General features: G+C 37.6%; 1 protein-coding gene across 1 annotated transcript; it reads left to right on the top strand.

Annotated features, from left to right (window-relative positions):
• Nucleotides 1-5,919: 5,919 nt before the first annotated feature.
• On the top strand, nucleotides 5,920-11,211 carry LOC109067468. Its single transcript, XM_019084398.2, has 4 exons — nucleotides 5,920-6,242; nucleotides 6,790-10,320; nucleotides 10,622-10,735; nucleotides 10,961-11,211. Exons 2-4 carry the CDS (start codon nucleotides 6,822-6,824, stop codon nucleotides 11,065-11,067), a joined length of 3,720 nt encoding a protein of 1,239 aa, XP_018939943.2. The 5' UTR covers nucleotides 5,920-6,242; nucleotides 6,790-6,821; the 3' UTR covers nucleotides 11,068-11,211.
• Nucleotides 11,212-12,005: the final 794 nt, after the last annotated feature.

Below are 12,005 nucleotides of genomic sequence, written 5' to 3'. Positions count from 1 at the left end.
ATGCTTCAGAAATGACTCATCATGAAGAGGAAGGCTGTGGTCTGAGACCCTTCCCTGATGACTCCCTCCCAGGCCTGGAAGAGGGGAGCACAGCCTGCCCTCTGCTGAGTGAGATACACTGTGGACCACAGCCAGATTTATGAGTCAGAGAAAGTCGGCTGGATTTCTCTTTTTTTTAATCTATACTTAATGTAAAGACAGAGCTTTGTGTGAAAAAAAGGATTGCCTAGAGTAGACTGTGTGAGTCTATGAGTATTGCAAGACTGATGCCATAGGTCTGTACTTGAAAGCAAAAAAATAAAAAATAAAACAAAATTGACAATAACATATAAATAAGTTTATTTTATGTAATAATATATAATGTAATTAAGTGCAACTGGAATTAAACGAACTAAAAGTAAATGGTAAATGTCTACACGAAATGCATTACTTGACAATAACAAGGAATTAAATATGTAAAGTACACGGTGGTATTATTACATCCAGCCTACAAATAAATGTCACACGATGAATGTTAACTGGGAACTGATAACGCGAAATTTGGTGAACACTAAGCCGTCTTCTCTTCTGTTGTAATATTAATCTCGACTGCCACCTTGTGGCCAACAGTGAATAACATTTAAAAAGCGATTGCATACAGGTCATCCTGAAGTTAACTTCGCATTTATATATATTAAATGTTTAATTATTGAAGAAAAATATTATTTCGCAATTTAAAAAAAAAAATGCAATATGTGTTTTAAGTGTTCGCTCTAGGTTTCTGGTAGTAGGCCCTAACTTAAAAAATAATAATAATAGTAATTAGCCACCCATTATTTACATAAATAATAGTAATTGATTGATTTTTTTTTTTTTTTATTATTTAATTTCAAGCTGAGTAGCCTATGTGTGTGCGTTTAGTCAGAACTTGACACTCGTGTTGCAAATCCAGTCAATCAACAAGTAAGACTATACCTTAAACCCTGAATCCGAAATGAGCAGTTCCTATCCTCCTTAAAGGACATCCAACCTCTTGTAAATAATGGGATTGAGTAAAGCACCGTTGAGGCAGTATTCAGACTCGGAGGTCCCTGGTAGCTATCGTTAAGGTGTTTGAGACAATGCGCATTTATTGTCATCTGCTCCCGCGTGCAGGGATGAGCTCCGCGCGCGGCCCGTCAAATTCCCTCATTGTCTACAGAAAATGCTTCTTAGTTCCTCCTTCTCACAGGTAAAGATAACGACAATGACAAAGTGGGGCGCATTCTTATAATACAGTGACAATTGTTGACAGAATCTGTCGACATGTACGTTAACGCTTTTAGGTCGGCTAAAACTGAGGGTGACGCGTAGGCCCTGGTAACTTGTCTCCTATTTTTACAGAAGAATGCGCTCGTTGGTTAAGTTAATTACGCAACTGATTTGATTTTGAAGACATCAGCTACACTCTGCATATTTTGATTTGTGCATAAAGTTTCCAGTTAATGGTGTGAATTGAGTAAATGTAAAAATATTTGTGTATGTTTTATGTTTAATTTTTAAATTCAACATAATGTATTGTTTAAAGATCTGTCTGTATGATAGCTTTAATACATGGCAAGGTATTGGTAATTGCTCAGCTTATCTCCTGGAAGTACACAACCCAGAGGCTGCCATATCTGCGTCATGTGGGCTTCTATATTCTTTGATGCGGTTGCTTATGATGCTTTCAAATCATGTCTGATATATCGTATGAACGAGTTGAACGCACATGAACGCCACCACTATTCACGCCTGTTTCACACATACTGTCAGTTGCAGTGCCAGTGCTTATGCAGTCTATGTGCGTCACGTATGCGGTGCAGAAGCAGAACGGTCGCATTTTGCTTTCACACAGGACGCGTTTGCAGTTAGCTGCTGAAGCTCGGATGACTGTTGGCCACCACAAACACAACAATTATTCATTATTTTGAATTCAAATCTATACGTTGTTACTGAGAATGCTGTTTCAGCATTGTGATCCACATTACAGTAATCTTTCATAGACATTCGTTAAACTCAGTAAATATAAACAAAATATTATTTGTAGGCCTATATTAAGTTGCTCAAGCAAGTGGCAACACATTTAACACAGCATATAGCTTACTTTTCTTGTTAAAAGTAGGCTATCACAAACATTTAAATTAAAGCTCACCACTGACAGAAACAGTTTTTCTTTTGTTTTTCTACTTTTGTGTTGCCTTGTTTATCTAAAAGTGCACTTTTTCTTGTTTTAAACTTTAAACAAAAAGCCATGTGTTAAGTGTGAAACACAGTAGACTTTAGTTATATAAATTTATTGTGAAATTACTACATTTCTGTGTATCAATTTTATGATTAGTAAGATCTCCTGATTACAATTCTTCCACTTTTTAGACCAGAAGTTCTCTCAACAAGAGTGCCCAATTCTTAAAATAATTAAAAATTAGTTATATAAACAAATATAATGTTAACTTAAAATGCTAAAAAAAAAATAAAAAAAATAATAAAAAAAAATAAAGATGAAAACAATAAACTGACATCATATTTTTGAGTAAAATGTTAAGTTTTTATCATACACATATTGTCTTGAATAAAGGGGGGTAAAAAAGGTTGAGAGGTTATCTAATATGTAGAGATGGACCAGGAACTTGTTTTACCTAGTTAGCCTACAATAAACACATATTTTTATAGTGTCTTAAATAGCCATTTTTTTACCTTGCAAAGGCACTACTGAACAACTCAGAAATAAAAATGCTATAACATGGAGTCCTATGTTCAAACCTCAGATGAGGATATGTAGTTTTCCAATAAACTATTGGAGATACAGACCATGATGCCCAGCTATTTCATTTAGACCAAGACATTTTAGCATTTGTAGCAATAGTGGCACCATTCTTTAAAACTTAACAAGCTTCCAAAACAGACAAGCAAGAATTTAATGATCTTTTTCTCAAAGAAATACTGTAACAGTGTCTTTTGTTACATGCAAAACTGGAAAGGAGATGGCATGCCATGCTGAAAAACTGTCACTTGACCTAGGTGTTTCTATTTACAAGGGATTGAAAAGTCAGGCGATGAATAGTTGCTGCTGAAACAGCGGTACAATTAGAGAAGAAACACCACTGTATTAGCCACTGCTAAGTAGTCCAAACAGATCCCAATCTTAATCCCAGAAACAGATTTATTGGGCTTAATCCTCTTGATGAAAACAGAATCCCACCCATGTTCAGACAGCCCACCGCCCCAGGTGCAGTAAACTCACTAGACAAGGCCTTTCCCCCTCTGTCTCAGTAAAGCTCTGATGAATTGATAGTGTAGGACCTCGCTGGGCAGCGTGCCCAGTCTGGGGTTGGTTAATTGGTGGGGGGAATGTTTTTGCACCGAAGCCAGAATCAAATGTATAAAAGTCATGAATGATTAAAAGAGTGAATGCAAAGTAGAGGACTCCAAGTACTACTGACTTGTTTTTTGAACATCTTTGGTTCTTACATTTAATGTTTTGTAAATATTACATGTATGACAGTGATAAACTTGCTACAGTTTGTCTTTCTCATCTGAAGAGCAGAAGGCATGAGACACCCCTTAGATCTGTAGATAATGGGATAAAGAGAGATCTGTTATCTTAATATCATAATGACTTAATGGCACTTTGCAAATTGGCCAGATTAGTTAATCCTACTGTCTACGTTTATAATCTTGATGTCTCTCAACACAACCTCGGACTCCATTTGCCATTCAGCCTTAGGCTGGACAGGAGCCAACATGAGCAATTTGTACAAATGATATGCATTTTATTTGAAATCATTGTAAAATGATGTTCTTGATGAATTCGTTGTAAAATTACAATTATGCAGTCGGTGCCAAATAGTCTTGTGGGAATATAGTGCCGCTGCGCTTCATGTGTACCAAGTTTGAGTCCTGGCTCGTGGACCTTTCATGATCCTGTCCCGCCTTTCTCTCTCCCATTTTGCTTCCTGTCTAAATACTGTCCTATATAAATAAAGGCAAAAATAAATCTTTAAAAAACAAAGCAACTTACATTGCATTTAAAGTTTACATTTACATTTTATCAGTCTTTGCTTTCTTTGGGAATCGAACCCATGACCTTGGCAACCACCATGCTCTATTGTTTGAGCTACAGTTCAGGAAATCTGCAGTTTAGCTTTGTAAAATTGCAATTCATGATTCTGGTTTCCAAGCATCTTTGTCTTTACAGACGTCCTTGTATAATATGCAGCATGTGTTTTAAGCACTGTGCTGAACAGACGTGTCCTACGATCACGGCTGTGTCAAATGACCAAAATGTGAATGTGTTCTGACTGTGACATTAATACCTTGGGTGGCATTCGCCATGACTTCTAAGCAGTGGGAAAGAAGACCCTACATATGTACGCATGATATCACAACAGAAAGCTGGCAACAGACACAATCAAATGACCTCTAGATTGAGTGTTCTCCACTGTGTCAGCTGATGGAATCTTTTTAACTGCAGGCAATACAGTCAATAGAAGTGTACAATAGAATTAAAACCTGAGATTGGAAATTGAAAGGAAAGACTTTCAAGGACTTTTACAACTATTATAACTATGTGTGTGTGTGTGTGTGTGTGTGTGTGTGTGTGTATATATATATATATATATATATATATATATATTTTTTGTTTTTGTTTTGTATTGTTTTTATTTTGATTTGTGTATCTTATGTTTTTTTATGATGAAATTATTTTATAGATATAATGCTGTTTGTCAATGTACTCTACTCTTGGTATTTGGTTGCAAATGTTCTTATTGTGATGAATGTAAAGATTGTGTTCAGATTGTGTTTTTTTTCCCCTTTTCTTTTCGTTTTTGCTGTAAGGGGTTTAAAGCAGAATTTGGATGATGTTCTGTAAAACAAAGGAAAATAAATTTATAAAAGTAAAAAAAAATACAGTATTTTTTTTGGAGGGAGGGGGGCTACCATTTAAAATACTTGTTTTCTATTTCAGTATAATTTAAAATCAAATTTTTCTATTGTCACATGATCCTTCAGAAATCACTCTTACAGCATTGTTGCTGAATAAAAGTAATAAAATCTTTACTTTTTCCTGTATGTTAATAGTTTTTTTTTTGTTTTGTTTTTTTACAAATCATTTTTTTTACAGTATAAACTCTAATAAGACACTCATTCAACCTAAAGCTGCCACACCTCTCATTAACTTTTTGTCAATATGTAATTTATATATGCAACTGATGCATGGCTTTTCATGACCAGTCATTCTTCTGGAAGATTCTACTGTGCCTTCTACAGTGCTGAAATCCATAACAGCGGTTCTCATTTCCAGTCCTCGCGCCCCCCTGCTCTGCACATTTTGAATATTTTTCTTATGGCTTAGACATTTGTTCTATCCCAGCAAACATTGGTCCGACGGCAACGTCGTGTCCCTAGTCAAAAATAGTCGCGGTAGGACGGCATAAATCGGTAAAAATATGTAACACGGAACATTTCCTGAAAAAATGCATTCAGATACGTTTGTACATGTCTATAGTTCTATGGGGTTGCATGTATAAGTGTTACTTTGACATTTAGATACGTGTAGTTCAATATATATGTGGCTTTCGTGGTGGATGTAATTGGATTTTTGTATGTTTTTCGAGTTCTAAGTGAACTTATGTTTGGTTATAAGTTCATTGAATTGTTCGAGTTGTGAGTTTAGGTATTATTTATTTACAGAGGTATATGATGTCACACTTGTCCGTGTGAGAAGACGTTGTGCAGCGCAAATCCGTGAATGAATGTTCCAAGGTAAAGTAAACTTCCTGCTCAGGGAGTAAAAAGCAATGAACACTGTGTAGGGAGCATGCAATCGGAACACAGTTCATGCACGGAGCTCACTTCTAATGAGCAGATTATCTGAATCAGGTGTGTTAACAAAGAGAGACAGAGCTAGACAGAGCAAATATGCAGAGCTGGGGGTCGCGAGGACTGGAATTGAGAACAGCTGCTCTAGCTAGCAGATATAACAGCCTTGCCAATCAAGAAGCTATAGTGTACAGTGTGTACACATTTGTTTGGGGGACTGTTGGAAGATGTCAGCAAATGAGAGATAAAGTGCTGTGTGTATTAGGTGATGTGTTCTATTTATAACAAATCATAGGGCCTGTGGTGTGCCACTCTTACTCAGAAGGACACACTTCAAAGGGCATTCACTATGTCTCAGTCTATTGAAGTGGTTTGACAGGCTAACTGCTCTGGGATTTTTGCACTTTCACATCATTGAACAGGTACTGTACAGATTTCTGCTGTGAGTTTAATATTAGTTTAATAGTATTGTTCACACCAAATAAAAATCTAAATGTGAACAAAAGCAGTGGGTTCTGCATTCTTGGTTCCCCATGCAGTTTTACCAGTGATAGAGTACAGAAAAATTGGATTATTATTTTTTTTTTAAAGTTTGTATATATTCACTGAAGAAAGGTGGATTCATTTAAAGATAACTTTACTCTTTTTATGCAAATTGTATATATAAAGCTTGAAATAATTGTAGTTTGTTCAATGTTTTTAAGCTTTAGTGCACCTTGTTTCTGAAAAAAATGTTTCATGAATCTTGTACAGTATCATGATTTGTGGTTGCAACATTTATAGTCCTAGTTTATCAGATAAATAGCATATATGTTTAGATTAATGAGCTTTCAGTTGATAATGGTTGTGCCATTCTCAAGATGGCAATAAAAACATCCACGTCTGCATTTTTTCCCCTATTTTTGTGTAGTTGTTTTGCCAGACTATTTATTCATGTCATTCATTGATTAATTCATGTTTCATATGTAGATTCAAAGTCACCCGTGTATCATCCATTCACGATGGACGACTTTGAATACAGTGTGCACATCTCCGACCAAGACTGGGACTGTTTTTTTAAGGAGTGTGAGGACTGTGACCTGCTCTCTCCAGTGCTTGCCAGCCGAGAGGACTCTGGTATGAGTGACATTGATGAGACGGGCTGCCTATTTGTAAGCAGGACCCTAGCCGAGGGCACAGCATCCACAGACACTAATGCAGACCTTCAGATTGATGGCCCACCAGACTGTGAGGGTTCACCTGTCTGTAATTACCTCAGCAAGTATGGAATACGTAGTCCAGAGCAGGTTCTCTCTGGCAGTGAGGAAGACTTGCACCTTCAGACTGTCAATGTATTCTTTGAGCAATTAAAAAGTGTCACAGAAAATCAACAGCCCTTGGAACAAAGCCACGTTGTCATTTGTGGAATTGAGAAGACAGGCCATCTGGAGGGTTTGTTTGATAAGCAGGATATTTTGTCTGTAGACCTTGGTCCATCTGGCCCAAATGAGGCCAGTCTTAGAGGAGAAATCACTAAAAAGGGTGTGGTTAATACCTGGGGCGATATAGCCTCAGAAAAAGCTTTAGAGATCACATCCGCTAATGTTCATGAAGATGCATCAAAGTCTGACACAGAGCTAGTCATTGGAGGGAAGCCATTGACAACACCCCTAATTACAGTAAGAATGAAACAGGGGCAACAGGGAAGATGTAGCAGTCTCAGCAAAGATCTAGAGCTAACTCCTGAAACAAAGCCACCTGAAAAAGTGAAAATGGTAGTGGTTAATAGAAAAGACATGACTGACCCATACCCAGCAAGACAAAACATTGCTCAACTGGATGCTATAAGTAGTTCTGACTTGAAAGACTCACCAGTCTGTCAGATCCCAGTGTCACCTTCCAATCTCAGGAGAAAGAGGAGGAAGAAGAAGAGATTGAGTATCGAGCCATTAGAGCAAGGACATGATGCTCAGATCCACTACCATCAAAGTGAATCAGAGAAAGAAAGATTAATTCAGCGGGAAGAGATAAACAACATTCCTGCAAATGTCTGGAAGACAGAGCACCTATTACTTCAGGGAATTAAAACACCTTCAATTGTGCATAATACTGATCATTTACATCTTAAAAACACATTTGATTTGGAGGCTTCAGCTGATTTTATGTTTTCAAAAAGCTTGCCAGTATCTTTAGATTTAGGCACTATACTTCCAAAGTCGGAAGTTGGACACATAAGCTTTAAAAGCATGCATGATACTTCCCTTGTAAACAATGGACAATTGAAAGCAAAGATTTGTGAGCTGTCATTATTTTCCCAGAAAGATAAAGTTCTAAATGTAAAAGAAAGTGGATTAAATATAACCGAATCCCTTCAGCTTGATGCTGCCGTACACTTAAGAGAGACCTTATCGGCACCTCTAAGTGATAATTCTGATGCAGGATGTCAGAGGAAATCCTTATTATCTCCTAGCATTTCCAGTGCTGTTGATTCAACAGAGCCTCCTTCCTTTACAGTCTCTTTTAAATTGACGGAGGACAAAGATGTATCCTGTACAGGAAATGAGACTGACTGTTCTCCATTAAAAAAAGAACAAACAATTCCAAGCAGTAGTAATATTGTGGAGATTTCAGCCACCAAAGAAAGCAGCTTGTTTTTAACCGACAACATTGATGGAGTAGAATCTGTTTCAGATGGAAACGGTCCAGAATCCTTTACTTGTTCACAGGACATTTCTCAAAAACAGAAAGCATGTATTCATGAGAACATTTCAGAATTTCAAAGCCATTCGGGCTCTCAAACCATTGAAATAAACACTGTAAACGAGACGGATGCAAAGACTGAGAGTCCTATGTCTGATAATATTGCTCATGTAACAGATGACTATCATATCCAAAGCAGAAATAAGACTAGTGAGATATTAATTGTGAATGCCTCACCCATAAATCCAAGGAATTCGGATGACAAAAGAGACATTAGTGATAATGAAGTTGCTTTTTCAGACAGGAATAATAGTGAACAGCTATTTTGTGGCAAGTTCATCAAATCTAGTGAACACATTCATGGTCCTACAGAAAAAATAATCAGTGAAGGTCCTACTCAAGATGTTGTAGAGTTACCTCAAAATATGTTTGCTGAAAGTAACCCTTCTTCTGGTGAGTTGAAAAGTGGAATCAAAGACCTAGAGAGTGCTTCTCTTGATGCTTCACATCAACTTCCATGTCCTGTGTTTGCTATCTCCTCCTTTTGGAATGAAATGGAGAAACTAACCATCAATGACATATTGCGTCTGCGGTTGATCAGTAACGCCCAGCACCCCAGCATTTTAACCCAGGCAGAGGATGGTGGCATAGTGGACACTACCGATGCTGCAGACTCAGGCTACTTTACACAACCTGATGACTCTAAGCCCGACTACTTAACTGGAGATATGTCTTGCATATCTGATCTGGATGAAGACCTCGCACAGCTTCAAACCCCATTTCCTTCCAAGCAAGAGGACGAGTCAGTCGAGTTTCCTAGCTCTTGTGGGGTGATGTGGGAGAATGATCCAAATCCAGTGGTTGTGGGTGACGGAATGGTGCACATAAGTTCTGAAACCACTCTTCCTGAACATCCCTACACGGCTAATGCCCAGCAGTGCCTCAGAAGAATGTGTAAGAACATGTCTGTGCAGAACCTGCAAGTTCTAGATACTCAACCAATCAGACAAATCCTGAGAAATGCCTCAATGCATTCAATCCATTCAGAGGTAGAAGATGATGTTATGGATCCTTTCTACCATGTGAACACTTCAGGTTCAAAGATCTTTTCTGATGACGAAGAAGAAATAGAAAGCGGTGGTATAACATTTTCTGAAATAATCCAGTATTTCTTTGGTGAGGATGAATCTGAAAAATGTGTGTCTCGTGCAGACAACATAGCTGCTTCATACCTTGATGAAACAGGCACCTCTTTGCCTGAGATGTATGACCATTTCTTCTCTGAGTTTGATTCTGAAAGTTTTGTTTTTCCAACTGTGGAAGAGTCAGGTGGTGATAAATTGGTTTCCATGTTTTCCTGCTCCCACTCGGCTAACAGAATCCTTCAGTTCCCAGAGGCATACGACTATTTCTTCCCCGATTCCCCTGGGAATTCAGATGAAGATGATGAGAATGACAATGACAATGCAGCGATCAAGGTAGTGACACGGTATGACTATAAGCCTCCCAACCACGATCCTGTTGACATGTATGAGCACTTCTTTTCTGATGATGAGAGCGACTTCCTCTGGACAAACCCTCTGTCACTTAGAAAAGTCCGACGCACAGGTTTTACCATCCCTGAAGAGAAGACATGTTCTGGGGAGCTTGTCCTTGTGAAGACATTTCCCAAAGGAATCATTCAACCTATTAACGCTATGAGCCCTGATGGGAGCCCTTTCCCAGATTCTTTGCTCCTCAACCTGGAGAACCGCATCTTCCAGCAGCTGGCTGAACAACAGAAGAATTGTATGGAGATGCAGACAGTTGTTGCTGATCCAAGTAAGAACTCCTACCACACAGTATTCTGCACATACACACACTGAAACTGCAAATTGCACAATAACACTTTCTTAGAGGTTTTATTTAAACCTAAACCTAAAATAAGAAAATACATCGGTATCTCAAAATTATCACATGTAAGTCAACTCTCACCTCTTTTCTGTCAATAGCTGCTGACTAAGAGTATCTAGTCACATGTAGAGCCATGTCTGGGCTGATGTAATGGTAGTACATGCAAATTAGTCTTCACTCCTGCTGGGCAGCTTCTCAGTTCTGTTCTGATTTTGCTGCTTTTTTCTAGGGTTGGATGCTTCATTCTTGCCTCTTAAACAGGCAGACATGTGCTTGGTTTGTATTGCTTTTGCTTCATGGGTGCTGAAATCAACTGGTTCAGGAGCAGACACCTGGAAAGCTGGTATGTATCTTTTCCTAAATACTGGTTACTTAGAATGTTACAATTTGAACAGAAAAAATATGTTTTTCTCCAGTAAAAGCTCTGTCACATCAGATTGAGCAAAATTTTAGTAGTTACTATCCATAGTAATCCATAATGACGTATATCTGTGTGTGTGTTTTTTTTTAATTTTTTTTTTTTTAATTTTTTTAATTTTTTTAATTTTTTTTAATTATTATTGTTCAGCTCTTCTCGCAAACGTCAGTGCACTCTCTGCCATACGATATCTGCGCAGACACAAGAGGGAGGAGGTCTCTGGAAAGGTCTCTTTGCGTCAGATAGAGCCAGCATAACTCCATAGCACCGCGACAGCCCCCAGATCTGATTTCAGTCACACTGCCATGTTTCCATGTAATCCAAAAGGGTGATGGTGAATGTCAAACATGTGCATGCATGACTTTTTCCATCTTTCTCAATACATATTATTATGATTAACATTCTGATGTGTGTTTATTGCTGATGAACCAGTTTTAAAAAAGGAATGTAGTTTGTTTATGAAATGACCAAAGATCTTTATCTGATCCTGAGATATTGTGGATTCACTCTTCACAGTGAATGCCGTTGTGCGTTGTAATGAGCGCAGCAGTATGTTGATTAATATTTGATAATGAGATGATTATGGAGGTGTTATGATGAAGATAGACGTGTGTCTAAGTAAGTGTACCTGTGGAGAGATTCAAACGGAAGAACTAATGTCTATGTACAAATAGGCAGTTTATTGTGATACTAGTGGGATGCTATTGGAATATTTTTGCTGGGCCAAATTATTTTGGTGTATTTATAGACCATCTAAATGTAACATCAGATACCCATGTGATGATGCCACTTCAGATCTGAAAACAGTGTTTGATTTCTTCACATTTCAGTCATATAGTGATCACGTAGGATAAATAAATCTGATTTAATTTGATTTAAATGAGGTTACGGTTGTTTTATTTGTCAGTTCATTTGTATGTCAGTAGTAATGTTTATTTTGGTCACTAGAGGGGACTAAAAAGACAATTCTATTATGATGCCAGTCTACGGTTAGAAACCTAAACATTTTTTACAAATTATAAAATTAAACATTTGTTATAATTGAGGGGAACGAACGTTACAGTTTTTATGGAAATAAAAACTGAGGTTTGTTCTAACACTTCTGGAAAAAAAAGTTAAGAAAAATGTATTTGCTTATTGAGACATGTAACAGGTACTTCTAAATGTTACCAGCAGATGGCAACAGAAGACAGCG

This window comes from Cyprinus carpio, chromosome A23 (assembly GCF_018340385.1).
Source record: "Cyprinus carpio isolate SPL01 chromosome A23, ASM1834038v1, whole genome shotgun sequence".
In the NCBI taxonomy this organism is placed as follows: Eukaryota; Metazoa; Chordata; class Actinopteri; order Cypriniformes; family Cyprinidae; genus Cyprinus; species Cyprinus carpio.
Note: the sequence above shows the minus strand (reverse complement) of the source record. Positions and strands in the feature narration are given on the sequence as shown.

What these genes read in the sequence shown, in the direction of transcription:
- LOC109067468 (XM_019084398.2), top strand. Translation starts at nt 6,822, where the DNA reads ATGGACGACTTTGAATACAGTGTGCACATCTCCGACCAAGACTGGGAC. An exon ending in GACAGTTGTTGCTGATCCAA is followed by an intron (nt 10,321 to 10,621) that starts GTAAGAACTCCT and finishes GCTTTTTTCTAG; the next exon opens with GGTTGGATGCTTCATTCTTG. An exon ending in AGCAGACACCTGGAAAGCTG is followed by an intron (nt 10,736 to 10,960) that starts GTATGTATCTTT and finishes ATTATTGTTCAG; the next exon opens with CTCTTCTCGCAAACGTCAGT.